This window comes from Gymnoscopelus braueri (genome assembly GCF_963280865.1).
Source record: "Gymnoscopelus braueri genome assembly, chromosome: 11".
NCBI lineage: Eukaryota > Metazoa > Chordata > Actinopteri > Myctophiformes > Myctophidae > Gymnoscopelus > Gymnoscopelus braueri.
In genome coordinates, this window is record NC_137613.1 from 36,512,911 (window position 1) to 36,532,111 (window position 19,201).

The window sequence follows — 19,201 nt, forward strand, 5'->3', positions numbered from 1 at the left end:
CACATTGGCAATGATCATCCGTGGAACTGGCCTGTTCTCCAACAGTCTGTTTGTTTGCTGGCGGAATAGCCAGTGCTATCGAGGGTGGAAGATGGCATTTGATTTGAGCCATCATGGTATTTTTTTGCCAGGATGGCTCACAGTATAGCATCTGAGTAATCTTCATCATAAAAAAGTATGTAGGCTGAAAGTTTATTTGTGTAGTACCTTTTAAACACACAATTACAAAGTGCTTCAAATAACAGAAAGGAAAGAAAGAGAAGAAAAGAAAAGAAAAGAAAAAATGGGGGAAAAGATATCCAACCATACACATACCAGTCATAGTCCTCTGAGACAAGGGTTGTCCTGGTGTTGATATTCACATGCAGGAATCATAACTCCACATCATACATACAGTTAAGGCGCTATCAATTTAAAGGTGTCTATCAAACGTTAATGAGAGAAATTACCATCAAGTTCACATTTGATAGATATAATTAATGATATTCAATGTACATTACCATAGAGCAGTGATTGTCAATTTTTTTTTTATTACAAGGACCCCTAGTTTGATATGCATTAGGCCACGGACCCCCCTTTGCTATGATTTTAACTATGGGACCCCAGTCTACACTATAAAATCCTCAGATTCACTACCATGCCATCAGATCCTACAAACCAACTCCATCAATTATGTGCAACTGGAGAGATACTGTGAAGGCCCTAAGCACAGTTTGCTGATTTGTGTACAAAATAGACATTTCTGACATATGGGCTTGCCCTTACTACCACCTAGTGGCTATCTTCAGAAACAGCAGAGCAGAACAAGGTCTGCTGCCTTTCACTTGGAGGGAAGGGCTGCCATGTCCTCTTTTATTTCCCTGAAGCCTGAACCGATTATTTGACAAAGAAGGTTGCAATCATCCAAAGAGTTTATTCATCCACCCGGCTCTCACTGACTTCAATGCTTATTAGTTTCCATCAGTCTTTCGGCTCCAGTTTGCCTCCCAGTAGAACGTGACGTATCTGACCTTTCCTTACATAGTCTTCCTTGACCTTACAGTCACATTAAATGCAAGGTAAGCTATTAGCCAGTGGTGGGAAGTAACTACATGTACTCAAGTACTGTACTTAAGTAAAATTGTGAGTTACTTTTACTTTACTGAAGCATTTTCAATTTTTTATATTTTTGCTTTTACTCCACTACATCTCATAGTCAAATATTGTACTTTTACTCCACTACAATTTGGATTATTATTACACAACAAACTAATTTAAACTTTGGCTATTGGAAAATATCCGATAAAGCTCATAATGCGTTGCTATATTGTGAGCTTGTAGATCTGCTATTTTCAAATGATTTTTTTGTACAGTTGAAAACTTGAAATGGGACATTCTGCAAAATGAGTACTTTCTACTTTTGGTACTTTAAGTACATTTTGATACCAATACTTTTGTACTTTTACTCAAGTAAATTTAGAATTCCAGACTTTTACTTGCAACAGAATATTTCTACATTGCAGTAGTTAAGTAAAAAAAAGGTGAGTACTTTTTCCACCACTGCTTGTTAGGTGCTGAATGTCTTGTCTCACAAATCTGTGGCCTAAAAGTTCCCCAGAGTTACTTGCTGTGCAGGTGCAGAGCCGTATAAGAGAGTCATGATACTTGTGTTAACTCCCATTGTAAGAATGGAATGCGGAAGTGCTCTGCCTATCTCAATAAGATAGTTCCAATGTTTGGAACTATAGCGGCGAGAATGACGCGAGATCAAAGCGTGACTTTACTCTCTCTTCTACACTCTGTGCAGGTGCAGAGAGCATCATCTTGCTATGGGCGTGGCTCTGAGCTGTCCATCAGCATTCAGTCCTGTTCAGACTTCAGTTGAGTTCAGGGGTCAGCGGAGGCCGTGTTGCAGTCAGTGTCTTCTTGCCAATTTGTTGTTTTAATCACTTTCCATTTTAAATTAAGAATGGTAAGTGACACTCTTTTAACACTTTTACGCTGATCACAGCATGCACGTCATGTTTCGGCTCGATTGATCGATGATAGATGACGATCGGTCGACATTGGCATGTTTTGTTCGGCGTTGTGAACGATCGTAGACTCGATCACTTCTGAGCTCACTGTAGTTACATGTTTCATGTAAAAAGATGGCATAAAGTTACAAAACATCCGTTTGGCCATGTTTTATACCGTATTAAAGGTGAATTTAGCCGATGTATATGGTTTTGTTTGGTTAGTGGTGTGTATGTCTGTCTCTTATATGTCATCATGATTTGTGTGCATGGGGATCTCATCTTAAACACAGCTCAGTGCTTAATGAGTCTTCCAGTTTAGTAGACCTTGTGAATTTGTACTTCCATGTACTGTTGTTCTCATGTCTTACTAAATAAAGTACAGTCAATCAATCAATCAGATTAGGAGGATTGGCTTCCAATCAAGTGCTAAAAGGCCTGATTTATGTTTCGTTCGTACGAGGGTGTCGCTCGGCAAAAGTGTCAGATCTACAAGCGCAGAACTCCTGGCATCCAGACGCATGGTGAGCTTGTAGATCTGCTCTTTTTGACGAGAGACACCGCCGTACGATGGATTATAAATCATGCTAAAAAAAAACGCGGGGGAAATGAGATGTACCTCATCCTGCCACTTTATTGCGATTTAGCATGAATGTTGTTCGAAAATATAACTCTAATGCATCTTATTTGACTGATTTGTGATCATATTTTGTGAACACTGGTCCTAAAGGCCAGAAATCTGACAATTAACTACATTTTCCAACTTGATTTCTGTGGACACAGATGCAGTGGTGTAAAGTAACGAAGTACATTTACTCAAGTACTATACTTAAGTACAATTTTGAGTTTTTTTTTTTTTTACTATATCTGCTATTTTCAAAATATTTGACAACTTAAACTTACATGTTGATACCAATACTTTTGTAATTTTGAATTCCGGACTTTTACTTGTAGCAGAGTATTTCTACGTTGCAGTAGTGATACTTTTACTTAAAGTAAAACATTTGAGTTCTTTTTCCACCACTTTACAGATGGGATATATCTAAATTACGTGAATGTTTTGGTTGTCGCTTATTCATTTTTAGACGAATCGCGTATCTTTTAACGTTATCCTTAGAAAACCCCACTGGGCCCTAATAGTTATACTAGACAATGCATCCTTGCCCATACATTCTCTTCTCATGGTTTTGTATTGAAGCTGCATGCATAGTTTTCTGTTTTGGTGCATGGTAGGTTCAGTTAAGTTCTACCAGTGGTGGAGAGTACTTACTGAAGTACAATTTTGAGGTACCGTACTTTTACTTTACTGGAGTATTTCCAATTTTTTATACTTTTACTTTTACTCCATTACATCTCAGAGTCAAATATTGTACTTTTTACTCCACTACAATTATTAGAAAACTTAACTTATAGTTACGTTGTAGATTTGGATCATTATTACAAAACATATTAACAACTTAGGCCTATTTAAACTTTTTCTATCTTTTACGATCTACAAGCTCAACGTGTTGTGAGCTTGTAGATCTTCTATTTTCAAAAGATTTTAAATCATTTTGTACATTCTGACATTCTGCATAATGAGTACTTTTACTCAAGTAAATTGATTATCTGAATTTTAGTCCAAGTGTTTCTACATTGCTGTATTCATACTTTTACTTAATTAAAAAAAATGTACTTTTCCCACCACTGAGTTCTACTAAATGAAATGTATATGGCTAGATAGATTAGTATTCCCCTTTAGATGTAATACTTGTGAACTTGTTGGCTGACAATAGGGATATATATGCCCTTGAATGTCATTTTGCTAATGGATGTAAGCTACTAATGGAATTGGTAGAATATATTCTGCTGTCAAATATAAAAGAATTTAAGTGCCACTCTTTCTTTTGCCAACAGTCACTTGACTCACTTCATTGTTCTTATTTTAATGCCTTCCGAATCCAGAGTCAAAGAGGTCGCTATCGCTATCAGACTTCACCTTCAGTGAAGATGTCGAACGGCTTCATTCTACCTGAGGGCAAGCTGACCCCCAACACACTGTTTGTCGGAGGGATTAACGTAATCAATCCAAAGGTGGGTTGGATCTGATGTGTGTGGATGGTGTCTTTACATTTGAGTTACGTAGATAAGCTGAAGATTTGATCTGGAACAACATAACAGCAGGGGTTCAGTGTCTATTACTCAAGGGCACTTCAACAGGATAAACTGTATCGTTGTAGGGATTAAACATGCGATCTTGCTGTTGATGGGATAATTACCCACTTAAGACTATATCAGTGGTAGGCCCGTGGGCCAGAACTGGCCCACCAGCGGTAATAACTGATCCGGCAAATGATTTTGTAAATAACAGCTGACTGACAGTCCAGGTAAGATATGGACAGCAATAGCTTTGGATTGATGAAACGGGGTGGTCGGATGAACAAATAGTTCCATTTTCCATTCTTTGAATGTTATGTTTTCACTGTCAACTTTCCTCTTGAGACTTTTGGATGAAAAACTATACATTGTTTCTCTCTTTTCTAAGAGACCTTGAGTCATGAAAGAGCTCTTTTTTGAAAATGAGTATGACTCTCTGTCTCCAGATAAAATGTTCTTTTGAAACCTTTTGATGAACTAAATATCCTCTTAAGTGCCACATCCAAGGATGAGGCCTGCACAAAAAGGAGTACATATGCATTTCTGTGTGTACCTGTAACATTTGATTCCACATGCATTTCTATCAATTGTTATACCAATACCACACACGTCTTTATTTATAAACTTTTAACAATATAGCTATTCTTGTATATAAGGTTGTTTGTTGCAAGTTCCAGGTCCTAAATTTGCCATTTATTGAGTAATGGCCCACCATCTAATGGCTTAGAACATTGGTTGTCAAAGTGGGGTCCGGGGACCCCCAGGGGTCCTTGGGGAAAGGGGGGGGGGGGGTTACAGGGGGTCCCCAGCAAAATGTGTTAATATAGCGTCACAATAATTTTAACCACTTTAACTTTTTATACTTTGGCTATTAAAAAATCGTGAAAAATTGTGCGAATCTTAGAATGGGTTTTTTAAAGCGAACATTTGAAACTCAAATCTTTGCTTCTGGGGTGGTCCCTGAAACAAAATATTTTGACATGGGGGTCCGCGGCCAAATATATCATTTTGGGGGTCCTTGACATGAAAAAGTTTGAGAACCACTGGCTTAGAAAACATTAAGCCTGAGGCCAGACCTACTTGCTGACCCCTGCTCTATATATTTAGTTGATCAGGGTCCCCTAGGGCTCTATTTTTCTCTCTGTAGCAAATCTCTTTGCAGAAAATAGTCGATCTGCAAGCTCACGACACAAGTTTGTAGATCAGCTATTTTCACCAAATGTGGGGATGCTAAGGATGCTTCATCATACTTGATACTTTGACAGTTAAACTACAGGTTTTGCTGCCTTCAGTTAACCTGCTTATAATGTATTATGTATTTGTTAATTTGTGGTATTTTCAGGTGGAAGAACAGGAAATCCGTGACTTCTTCCAAAAGTTCGGCCTGATCAGGGAGGTTAAACTTATCGCTTACCGTGGAGGGCCCTTCAAAGGGTGAGCATTACATTTTGCATGCGCCAAAGAATTGGGGCTGAATAAATACCTGACAATCGGAATGCTGAAAGATAAAGACAGTTTTGGCCATGCATGCAACAGAAAGAATTAAGGATAAAGTAATGTTAACAATTACATAAAATAAATGATGTGATTTATTAAAGCTGTGTGTGTTAGTATATCCTTCAGTTATTTATTTCATTAGATTTCTATCAGCACTGATGTGAAATTGTTGGTCTCTTTCTCAAGATATGGGTTTGTATACTTTGACGAAGATGTCGACATCCCAAAGATTGCTGAGGTAAGTATCACTTACAGTATCCCTCTGGAGTTACTGTTTGGTTTGTTTGTAAGTTCTAACACCTGCTCTGTATACTCTTTACCACAGCAACCGGTTAATTTTAATGGAAGGAAACTCAAGCTGGGCCCTGCCATCATGAAAGAGAGGACCTCTCGTATGTACATTACTGAAATCTTAATGTGGACATCAGTCTCTTTATTTGATCTTCCCCAAACAATTTGGCATTTTATTTAAAGGTCGACAGCAGAATTTGGTTTGCAAACCTGCAGATTTTAACACTGAGCATATTGTCTGTTTTCTGGTGGCTTATTTGCAAGATTTGAGATCTAAGCATATGTCTTAAGATAAAGCTTTATTATTCATAATTCCCCAAGCGAAAAATAATACAACTATTAAAAAAAAAAAACCTGGGAAAAAGCTCAGTGTCGGTACATGACTTATTTCGTCTGGGTGGTTTTGAAGTAAAACAGTAGCCCACCACAGAGGCCTACGTTAGCTTCCCAGCAGCAGTGCCTCTGGCTTGGCTGGACGCTTCAACAAACACAATTGTCTGTGTGTTCACGGGAGGAAAGCCAGTAGGGAATTGTGTCCTTGTCACTGCACTGCACTAACTCCTACTGGTTGTTCAGGGTAACTCTGGAGTGGGGAGGGGAACTGGGCAAGATTGTGTGAATCTCTGCACGCAATATATTTTCCCGGTGAAAATACTCACTTTCAGGTGAAAGGAAGCGTCTGGGGACTCCCTTGTGTATCGGAGGAGACGTGGTTGTCTAGACTCTCCCACTCCTTACACTCCCAACAGTTGCAGCGACAGGGACCACAGTACACACAGGGGGAACTGCCGGTATCTAAAATGGGGAAGAAAATGAAAATAACAAACGGTTAAAATAATGAAAGAAAGGAAGAGGACAAGGCATTGGTAATCAAGAGCGAGTATTTGTATGCAGTATTTTGCAAATCCATGTATCTATATGCTATTTTGTCCTGTTTTGGCACCAGGTTCCATGCTGTCACGTCTGTATCGCCAGTCTTCTTGGATGAGCCCACCCCAGTACATCTACTGCAGCTGCTGCTCTCCTATGGGAGGGGGTGTGGCTCCACCCTCGCCTATGGTCGGGGGTTACAGTCAGGTACACACCATACACTCGGCACGCTATAAGTAACCGCTCTAAAATTGATACGCTTATATTTGATAATATTTGGAGAGAACCTAGAGGGGTGAATATGGGCACGTCATTGTGGGTGACACACTGGCAACATACAGTATGATTAATAAGCTAAAACTGCCTGTGCATGACAAACGATCTGTGCTGCGGATTTTCACATACATTGATGAAACGGTTGGTTCTGGGCCAAGGAAGAACTGATTAACTTTTCACCAAAATTTGTCAAAAGGGGACATAACCTGTCACAAGACAGCATATAACACTATACAGTACTTTCCAAAAAAAGATTATCAGGGGCCCAGAACAAACTGATTAATTAGTCATATGTGTGACTGTGATCATGATGCTACAGAATATTGTCCAAAAGGGGACGTGGCCAGGAGCACTGCAACACCTTGTAGACAAAATGCCACCTTGATCTGTGCTCTGCCGACAGGGGCGCCGATGACGCGGGGCCTTCGGGGCTAGCGCCCCCACGCTCAATTGGTCATGAATGAATGAATCTCAGATGTCAGGCTCAAACTTACAGTACCACTACCATTACCATTACTATAGCGGGGCGCAGATAGGTGTTAACGCGCCGTTGACACCTAGAACAATAGCCCAGACAGAGAAACGGCTCGCGGCGGGGGGGGCGGGGCTATTGCGGCTCGAGTGGCAATGTGAAAAAATCGAACACGACTTTAGACCAGGGGCGGGGACTCGGCACCATGACGCGTGAACCATGGCCATGGCTGTGCTAAACATGTTCTGCAGGTTTTGGCTCTGCCGTCTGCCCTTATTGAAATGAAGGGTCGCTATGCTGTGTCCCTCGACTCCCTCGTCCTGTGTGCACTAACAGTCACTCACTGCATGCACTGAATACCAGTGGTGGAAAAAGTAGGCTACTAAAATGTTTTACTTAAACAAAAGTATCAATTCTGCGGTGTAAAAATACTCTATTACAAGTAAAAGTAAGGTATTCAAAATGTACTTGAGTAAAAGTAGAAAAGTATTGGTATCAAAATGTATTTAAAGTACCAAAAGTAAAAGTACTCATTATGCAGAAGGTCCTATTTCACAAGTTTTCAAACGTGTAAAATGTATACAAATTCTTTGAAAATAGCAGATCTACAAGCTCACAACGCGTCGCAAATCTGCTATTTTCAAATTGCCAAAGTATATATACTGTATAAGTGGTTTTGTAATAATAATCAAAATCTACAAAGTAACTATAGTAAATAAAGTTATCAAATAATTGTAGTGGAGTAAAAGTACAATATTTGTCTATATGTAGTGGAGTAGAAGTAACTATAGGCTACTACTAAAATAAGTACTTTTATTTAAGTAAAACATTTGAGGATGGGACACACTGAAGGATGGGTAGAGTGTTGTTTTATGGTCATTTAATGAATTAATTAAGCAAAAAAAATCGCGCGCACTTCGCGCGCGTAGATGCCCGCGGCGCAGTGGGTGGAGGGGGGGAAGGGGGGGGGGGGGGCGAGGGGGCGAGTGGTGGTCAAGTTCAGCCCCCATGGCCACGCACAAAAGCCGGCGTCCCTGTCTGCCGAGCACATTTTCTGTAAAGTGGTGTTCTGGATTTAAAGACATGATTAAATGTGCATGTTTAGTTTCTAGGATGTGAATGTTTAAATAGTACATTTCAGTGGAATCAGTTAAATGATCATTGTCCAAATTGGGTCAAAGTTCAATGATATAAACTTTTACTGCTATTCAAAGCGTTTCACCAAATGTGCTGCTCAAAGAGACTAGATCTTTCAGGTGAAAATATTTAGGGAGACTTTTTGAGCCACGATGTTCATTTGCTTCAGTTGTCTAATGCATTTGATTCACCCACTCGAGACTCTGTCTGACCTTTAGAATCAGACTCATCTGTTTAGGACAAGCTGGTTAGGACTTCATTGCTCAGGACCGGCAGATCGCATTAGAATTAGGGGTGCAACAGTTAATCAAACTAATCGATTTCATCAATTATAAAAAAATTATATATAATTTTGTTTTTTATAAAATCCTAGAAATTTCAAAATGGGGCTTAAGTGATCCGTAATCATGCTACTAGCCACACCTCTTAAAGGAGTCATATTACAAAAGATAGACTGATTTTCCTTTGCCCATTCAATACATAAAATCAGTAGCACTTTATCTAATTGACAGGAAAATATGAAATATTTTGTTATTCTTTTTCTAGTTACAAATTGTCTGATTTTACGAGCTGTTTTGTTTTGTCTCAGTGCTCCCCAATTGTTCCAACCAATCAGCTTCTGTTGCATCCCATCCCTTGGTCAGACTCACTGGTTCCAGCTACGCTAGTCCTAGTTGTCAGGCAGCAAATAGATCTTTACATGGCCTTCCAAAATATAAAGACTAAAATATAAAACTAAAAAGACTAAAGACTAAAAATATAATTTCCAGCCAGTAGGCCTTTTTCATGGCAGACATATTGACATATAGTTGTGTAATGTTGGGTTCCGTGTCACCAGTGATACTAAATAAGGATGCATGTAATTCAGGACAGAGTCGGTGCCCTATTATGGTCGTTTCATAGTCGTTATTGCATTCTTATCATAATTGTTTTTATTTAGTAGAACTTCCCAGTTTACGATTTTCATATGTACTCTACCTGAACAGTGCATCCAAGGGACAAATCAACTGAATCTGATCTGACGTTGAAATCTGTGAGCTATTCAGAGAATATTGTTTGTGGATTCCTCTACTTGAAACCAGCCAAGTGTTTTTTTTTTTTGCCATTATCGCTGTGACCTCTAGTCCTCTCTGAAAGATGATGGATGGGGAGGTGGTCGCTGTGATCTCCCAACATCTGCTCAGCAACAACAGCTCGCCACATAAAACACTGCTTGATCCCCACACAGAGATGTTGATGTTTCTCCTTTCCTTAGCCCTACTTTCCTAGCCTTCCGGTCATGATCCCACAGATGCCCATGAGCTATGCGCCGAGCTATGCACAAAACGCCTACAATCTCCAGGTACACACACACGGTGAACACAAGCATACACTTTACGTCTCTAAATCCTTTGCTCAATCGAGACTGAGAACAATCTCACAGCTTTTGTTGCTATAACTGTGAGGAAACAGGAAAAAAATAGTTTATTTATTGCAGAACCAAATCTTTAGAGCGGTCTTTCATATCGGGGTGGGGATGTAATTGGTTTTCAAAGCATTTGGCGTAGATTGGACTAGAGGACCCTTGACTGATTTCCATTGGCAGTTCAATTTGAATTGAACAATCAATCTTAATTCCTACTCTCATCCTAAACCTAAAGCTCCTTGAAAAGTAAAAGTCCTGATTTTACAGGATTTGACCCCTTTCTATCATTGAGCAGACATTTGGTCACACTCATACTCATAGATCCTAGCTATTCTCCTGGTCTTGCAGGTGGCGCACATACTGGTTTAATAGCACATAAAAAGTATGAGAACCCCTGCCCTAGACTGGTTTACACACCACCTCCACCCAGTGGCCCCTCCCTGTGCACATATAAGCATGTCAAATGAGTCTGTGTTTTTATCTGTCTGACCTTTGACGCCCTCCCTCTGTCCCCCACAGTACGCTGCACCTCACTGGCCAGAAGAACCGAGGACACGGCTCATCAATCAGGTAACTCTTCACTATATAGGTAACAGTAGTAATCCCAAAAGTGACGCAAGTTTGGGCAGTAGCCAAGTGCAATTATGCGAGTTTTGCCTATGCGGTAGAGATGCGCGGATCGGCTCTGATGTCACCCAAATCTGCTTGTATAGATAATCCACCGGCTCAAATAAATGATTTCTCTGATATATATATTGTAGATCTGCACCCGCCCATTACCAGCATGTACATAAATTAGGTAATTATTTCATACAGAGTAGGCCTACATAAACCCACATTTTACAGAAATTTCATTTTTTGCTGCAGTACTGCTTTCCCCACTGCATCTGTGAAACTCTCCACTCTCCATTTGTGAATGGTGGTGAATGAATGAAGACTCCAAAAACTAAGAAAATAAGTGACTAGTTGAACTTAATAATTGTCCAAGAACAGCAAAACTATATAAAAAATATGTTATCAAAACTCTCACTGTATAATCCAAGTGTCTTGTATTCAGTCGTGTGCTCAGTATTTCAAAGTGTATTGAAAAAGGTAACTCACATTTTTATTCCAAATATCATCAGCTGTGTTTAGCCTGCATTACTCATGGCATGGCCACTAGATGGCATTGGTTGACCATCTGTACTGTCCTTGTGTTGCCTGGAGCAGAGCATCTCAAATGGTTTCACACTAGGGCCTGCATTTTTGCATTGACCATAAACTCTCAACCAGGCATCTGCAATATTGCATAACACAATATTTAAATTAAATATTTGCATTGTTTTTTTCTTTTGTTGTATGGTTTAACCTCCCCAGTTAAACCCTAATTAAGCATAGTTGCTCAGCATGATTAACTGACTACATATTTTTGGGATCACAGTTTCTGTATGTTGACACCCTCATTTTATTATGTTTTGCAGAACTATGCGGACTGTGGAGTTCAGACTGTGCTGACTCTGCTGTAGTCCGTAGACCACTGACCCCTCTGCCAGGTAGAGTACTAACCCAGTCCCTGTTGTCCTGTTGTCCACCATCACCTTGCGCTCTTACTACTCACTGTACAATGATGATGTTGCAAAGAAATCTTCCCTCGGCTGACAGCGTCATCCGATGAATTATAAATTAGGCTTAAAAGAGTAGTTCACCCAAAAAAGTACTTATTTTCTATCAATTACACACCCTATGAAGCCTTGAATACATGGAGAGTTTTTAGTTTTTGTCACATTCCTAAGCCAATACATCTGAGTCTCCTATTGACTAATCTCCTCTTATTGATATGCACATGAGCATATACGTGTACATATGCATGTACACGTATATTCCCATGTGCGTATATGATGGATGGATGAATAGGTAGGTAGGTAGAGAGGACAAAAATGGAAAAGTCTTAAGCACTATGTGCTTTGTTTGTATTCTCTCTGTCCTCACTTGCTCCTCCAACAGGAATGGCTTCATTGAGTCGTGGATCGAGAAGTGGATATAACCGTGGCATTTTTGGATTTCCGGAGACCCGTCTTCCTTCCCCCTCCTCCTCCTTGGCTTGTGAGACCACGTCTCAACACACAGATGCGGGGTGGGCGGTGTGTGCCGTGCACTTTACCCACGTCTATCAACTGTCACGGTTCGAAGCCCTTTTAAAACCCATGGCCACAAGGGGGCAGGGAAGAGAGACACGGGGGTATCGTCTCCCTGAGCATGCAGTCTAATGGACGGGTCACTTTCTTTTCCTCCTTCTTTTCTTTGTGGCAAATTATCCCAAATGGGAAAAGAGACTTTTAAAGCTCACTTTTGTATTTAATTTGTATTTGACATTTTAGTATTCATGTTGGAATTCTTCTTTTAAATGTGGGTTGTCTTGGGTTTTTCCTGTCCTCTGCGAGAGCTCTCCGTACTGTACATAGAAGTATTAATTATATTTACTGTAGTAGTGATGCTGTGATGGCAGCTTATGCCTTTTGCCACCGGTGTCAAACTGATCTTAATCTTGGTCAAATTTATGCAATACCAAATAGTCTTTCACAATGCACTGATAGTGTTTTTTGCAACTGGTGTTTCTCCTACCAAAAGAATGTATTAGGTCTCCTACCAAAAGAATGTATTAGGTCTCCTACAAAAGAATGTATTAGGTCACACTGTATTAGGAAAATCACTGTACGTTTTCACAATTGGCTGTTGGTCCACGTTTTATACATCATTTGCCCTAATGGACTACTGTGGAAAAGAGCCTTTACCACCACTTTGCCAATTAAGTATTGAAGTAGTATGTTCTAGCTGATAATTTGTTCTGATTTTTTTTTTTAAAGTCAGATCTTCACTTAAAAAAAAAACGACCTAATTTCTTGTTTCTCATTTGTTTGTTTTGCACTTTGAAGTTCACTTAAAATAAGTAATTTTGTTTCTAATGTTCGCACTTTTCTTTTTGATTTAACGTTGTCACCATGGTTTTACGATAAGCATTTTACTGTTTATAAAAGGTTGACATATTGTTATATTTGCACTTGAGTCTTTACGTTTTCATATTAACACATTTAGAAGGGCCAACTTTGTATTGTAAATAGTTAAATTCATGCTTCGTCCTAGCCGCAAGCAACTCTTAGATGCTATTTTTGCTATCTGGCATCTAGTTGTAATATCAACCCTTGACGGCCCATTCATCCAAACAAAAAAGTCTGATCTGATTGTATTAAACAATGTTAAACTCAACAACATCGCAGCTGTACGGAAAGCTTGGATTATCGTCTTTGTATCTGCCAAGTTTTTTTTTCATTAAAAAACACCGTAGTCATGTTTTGAGCTACTTTCTGTCAATACATTTTTGTAAGTGTCAGAGTTTGGAAGCACTCGTTTTCAATTCCAGGACCATTGAGTGATTTCCAACGAGCGCTTCCAAACTCGAACACTTAGAAAAATAATCACCTGGATGGAATTTATTGACAGAAAGTAGCTCATAACATGTCTATGGTGGATTATTATGAAACAAGAATTTGGCAGATACAAAGAGGATAGTCCAAGCTTTCCGTACAGCTGCAATGTTGGCTTGTTTAACGTTGTTTAATACAATCAGATCTGACTTTTCTGTTAGAATGAATGGGCTGTCAAGGGTTGGTATCGCAACTCTAGATGCCAGATAGCAAAAATAGCATGGAAGTCACCGTTTGACTGGAAGGGTACCCCCTTCAAGTCACCTTTTGACATTTGGTCACAAAGTCACAATATGACTTTTGAGACAGTGCTGCAACCTGCTTGCGTATGATGTATACGCATATGTATTGGTCAAATTTATGCAATACCAAATAGTATTTCACAATGCACTGATAGTGTTTTTTGCAACTGGTGTTTCTCCTACCAAAAGAATGTATTAGGTCTCCTACCAAAAGAATGTATTAGGTCTCCTACAAAAGAATGTATTGGGTCACACTGTATTAGGATAATCACTGTACGTTTTCACAATTGGCTGTTGGTCCACGTTTTATACATCATTTGCCCTAATGGACTACTGTGGAAAAGAGCCTTTACCGCCACTTTGCCAAATTAAGTATTGAGAAGTAGTATGTTCTAGCTGATAATTTGTTCTGAATTTTTTTTTTTAAGTTAGATCTTCACACGACCTAATTTCTTGTTTCTCATTTGTTTGTTTTGCACTTGTGAAGTTCACTTAAAATAAGTAATTTTGTTTCTAATGTTTGCACTTATTTTTTTGATTTAACGTTGTCACCATGGTTTTACGATAAGCATTTTACATTTTACTATGATGTATACTATACATCAGGGTTCGTTTTATAATGGTTCTAGTTGAGATGTTGAAACTGTAATTCATATATGGCTGTGTTCAGAGATTGGTGTGTCCTTTCACTGTTAAAGTTGGGTGCCCCTGTTTAACATTGTAAATTAAATTTAAAAAAGAACGTTGAATTTCAATCTTGTGCAGGATTCATTTGTGAATGGGCCGTTTTCTTGTGGCTTAAAATGTCTTGGGATATCCAGAGACATGTTGCTTTCTCTTTTGTTTCAATTTAACCATTTTCAAATCCAGACGGTTTGCGTCTATACAGGTAGGCTACAGGCATGTAACTCTGTAGACACTTTGGTAATATCTGAATAGGTTATATACCTGGCACTTGTACTTAATTTCCATTTCTGCATCAATAAGAAAAAAACGAGGAATGACCATCTGTGGCAAGGAATATCTGGCACCAATAATTGTATGTTCATTAGCATAGAAGTTAGAAACAAAACAGTGTCTCTGATGTGTGGTTTTTGATCACGAGCAGGTAGACTGGTCTTCCTTGGTAACAAGGCCTGCTGTCTCTTATTCACCACATTTTGTTTTTTTGCCATCTCAGTCGCAGGCCTGGTTGGTGTGACGGAGTTCCCCAGGGGGCCATGTCCCACCCACACCAACCCCGTCAGACGTTCTTTAATTATGGATGAATTTGGATGGGTTGATATTTTAGAAATAAAGAGGAAAACAAACCTACAATCCTATAGTCAAACCACTATAACAAACCTTAAAAGTAGGGATACGCTTGTGATGCGGTGTAACAAAATGACCTTTTTCCTCATTTTACCTCTGAATCTGAAGACCCTAAACTATGGTGTAAGGCAGAGATTAATTGGGGAAGGCATAAGAACGAGCCAGACAACTTGTCACGGTTTGATTGCCAGCAGCCTGGTTTCTCTCTCCACTCCTGCCTCTTGTTTCCAGGCAGTACTAGCGAGTGAGAAGAGAAGAGGGAGGAGAGAGAGAGAGAGAGAGGATGAGCAGAGTAGAGTAGACCACCCTGCAATGTTGCCATGTCTTGTCTTATTATAAGCGACTTTGGACTTGTTATTCTCTAAAGTTGCTTGTAAATATCGGTAGTTCCGGGTTAAGGTTTTCTGGGCTTGTTTAAAAAAAAAATTAGTTGCTTATTTGGGCTTGTTCCCTAAATGTTGTTTAAATCATTGGTTCGCAAACATTTTCATGCAACCCCCAAATTAATTATGTTAGTACCTACCGACCCCCCCCATCCAAAAATATTTGTGCCAGCCTGCCAGCCAGGGACCTCCATACCAGGTTAAAATGTTTATATATATATATATATATATATATATATATATATATATATATATATATATTAAAAAGTTTAACTTTTTTTCAAGAAATTCGTTTGAAAATAGCAGATCTACAAGTAGATCTTGTAGAGCTTGTAGATTTTCAAATAGCCAATACCGGTATCGGTCTGTTTAAAGCGCTCATGTGGCCTATTAGTCGCTTCTTTTGGGCTTGTTTTCATAGACCTGGTTGCTTGTATCTCTCACAGAATCTGGCAACACTGCACACCGGTTGAGAGTGGGGTAGAGACAGTAGAGGGAGCGAGTGTGTCATCACGCTGACAGAGCCGCATGTTGCGTTGCCTACACAATATACTTAGCAGTAAAACATTTCCTAAAGGGAGATTACAGTGTTTCCCCCTAAGATCCCAACATGACTTCTTTCTCCCGTGCGACACACACACACACACACACACACACACACACACACACACACACACACACACACAGACATACACACACACACACACTCACACACACACACACACACACACACCACCACCACCACACCAGGCGTGCGTGATGATGTCCAAACTCCAGAGGTTTGACAGGAGGACCAGACATTAAGAAGAGGGTCGCATCACAGAGCAACTGATTCAAGTTTCCAGAATCCAGCACATAAAGGACCTGCAGCGACTCAAGTCAACGACTGGTGAGTTAAAGATTATTATTATTATTACTATTTAATATACAGACCGTTGGGATGGGATGAGTGCAAGTGTGGTGGGAAATCTACGGGAAAACACGTTAAAAGCCTGTTGATCATATTATCCTAATACATAATCATCATGATGATATACAGATATAGGCTACAGCTGCGTTATTTTTGTGGCATTTTTCGTACGCAGAAATAATGCAATGTATTCCAAATTCCCAATGTGCGCCAGACCTTTGAAAATATTAGCCTACAATATATACAAATGAAAATGGTCAAAAAGTTACAAGAATATGACAAAAGTTGAATAGCCTATTAATCTGTTTTAACGAGGTTAGAAGAACTATGTGAGAGTCTGGGGGGGAAAGGAAAGGATGAACCCCATTTAGGTCAAGGTTCAGAGACGCCGTGAACCTTCTGATTTACATAGGGATGGATCGTTGATACTCCTGGCGTCGTGTTATTTGTCATTGTGTATATATAGGCTACTGCAGCGGTTCTTAAAGTGGGGTCCGGCGACCCCCAGGGGTCCTTGAGGGAGTTCCAGGGGGTCCCCAGCTAGATGATAGATAGTTAGGAACTAAATGAACCCTTATGGGTCTGTAACTCTGAGAGTGTACAAATGGAACCAAATGGACCCTTATGGGTCTGTAACTCAGAAAATTCCATTCGTACACTCTCAGAGTTAAATGAACATTGATTTTACAATAGAAATTGGGGTCCCATCCCAGAGATAGAAATGCCATTAAATGGGGGTCTGTAGCCTAATGCATGTGAAACTAGGGGTCCTTGAAATTGAAATGTTCAAAATCACTGCTAGGGACATAAAAATCTTCTCTTATGGGGGTCCTTGGCATATTTTTGCAAATGGGGTCCGCGGGCTTATAAGTGTCAATTTGGGGGTCCTTGACATGAAAAACTTGTGAGAACCACTGGGCTACTGTATACAGCCCCTAGTACTGCTGTCAGAGGTTGAAGTGAACTGAAGATATGCGTGACAGCCTATTAAATGTGCCAGGCTGGGATGGGAAGAGCGATGGAGAGAAGATGATGTGAGTGCAAGACTAAGAGAGCGATCTGGTGCGTAAGCGACCTGCCACCTGTCCTATCAATCATCTCCCGTCCACTAGGTCATGACCTCCTCAGTACCACGTGGCGATGTGGAAGAAGTGATGTTGAAATAAAATATGTGGTAATTAATCACTTAATGGCTACACAGTAAAAATCCTGTTACTTTATCCATTTGTAAGTCGTCAAATTAAGCTAATGTCTGACCAGACAGACACGTGGATCTGTAAAGGCGTCCACTCCTCTCTCCACAGACAGCAGGCTTTCCTTTGTTCATAGGATAAGTGCGCTGTTTATAGGGAAAGTGGGTTATGCGCGGAGCTGTGCGACAGAGCAATACATCAATGTCATCATTTGTTTTTACCCTCTCTCTCCTTGCAGACCCATTAGAACACCGTTTGAGGTGAGCTACTTTGTTTCTTGGGGAGTAGGGGATCTCACCTCCCCTCCGAGCAACTTGACGCGCTCCCAGTGCGCTCTCCTCTCTCCCGTCTCTCCATCGCTCACCCAGAACCCTATTTTCTTCCTCTCTCGTCATCCACTTCTATATTTAGTGCCTAATATTCTCATCCCGGTGCCCATCTCCTTGCTCTCCCTCTGCGGCAGATGAATTGCTTTCCCACCCAACAAAGGAAACAACAAACGAAAGGAGAGAGGAGAGAGGGGTAGAGAGAAAAGGAGGAGTGGAGAAGAGAGGAGCAGAGCCGCGGCGGCAACGCGCAGCAGACGGATTATCCTCGTGTGTAATCCGCGCTTGGTTGCGCTGTCAGTCCAAAACTGTTCTTTACAAGAGCCTCTAATGAGAAACCTTCTCTTCACCCAGTCTATCTGCCCTATCCTTCCCGTTGCCTTCCTTTAATCGCCCCCCCCCCCCCCCCCCCCCTTAATGGATTTTGTGCTGTATGCTGCTAGGCCCACCCTAGGTCTAGCCACTATCTTCTTTGAGTGTTTGTTCTGTGAGAGCATGTCAAATATTCTGTTTGTAGGTTATAAGAAAAGGCATAGCATTTTCCACCAAAGGACTGATTTGTATGTGAAATCATGAATTAATTTTCATTCGCTATAGCTGCTTCCTTGTGCTTCTATTCCCAATTCTCTTTTGAGGCGAGGTCTTGTTGAGAAGTGTTTGCATTAAGTGCATGATGAGAGGGTTTGGGATCAGAGATTGTATCAAACAGTGTTGACAGGGCTTGTAGGCTAGTCACGTCAAAACCGAGGCCAGGGCAAATAAAGTCTCTTTGAGGGAGGTCCTAATAAAACCTTGCCTGAGGCCAAACTTGAGTTTGAAATCTTTCAAAAGTGTTAGTAATATATTATGCATGGGGAAGAAATGTTGCGAGGGGATGTGATTTTCACAGAATCTTGGTATTTCGAGAATTTGCCTTCGGACTGGACTGAAATAGAAGATATAAAAATAAATACATTAATAATACAAATGTATGTACACATACTATACAGTTATATATACACAGGCACAAATATACATAGTATATATGGACAGACAGACAAAGCATAATCTTGGCACTGGGGTCAAGTACAACATCCACAGGTGGTGGTGGGAGTTTTGGTGGCGAATGTAGTGAAAAAGGGTATAATACTGCATAACCACTTTCCCGGCAGACTGACTGGCTGGCTGTTTGGTTTGCTGTACGTCTGGCTGAAAACGTGGTAGTAGTTTATGGGAATAACATGCTCAGCAGGGGGGCGCTTCTGCAGCTAGGGCACCAGACAGTCAAACCGGATGGAGGGAGAGACAGGGGAGGAAT

The 19,201-nt window shown here is 40.3% G+C and overlaps 1 protein-coding gene across 1 annotated transcript; it reads left to right on the forward strand.

The window, feature by feature from the left end:
- Nucleotides 1–3,983: 3,983 nt before the first annotated feature.
- Nucleotides 3,984–11,583, forward strand: dazl (deleted in azoospermia-like; the record flags this gene model as incomplete). The annotated part of the gene is made up of 8 exons (XM_080442659.1): nucleotides 3,984–4,067; nucleotides 5,473–5,564; nucleotides 5,814–5,865; nucleotides 5,953–6,019; nucleotides 6,865–6,995; nucleotides 9,929–10,015; nucleotides 10,598–10,648; nucleotides 11,539–11,583. The coding sequence occupies 8 exons, from the start codon at nucleotides 3,984–3,986 to the stop codon at nucleotides 11,581–11,583; spliced, it is 609 nt and encodes a 202-aa protein (XP_080298785.1).
- Nucleotides 11,584–19,201: the final 7,618 nt, after the last annotated feature.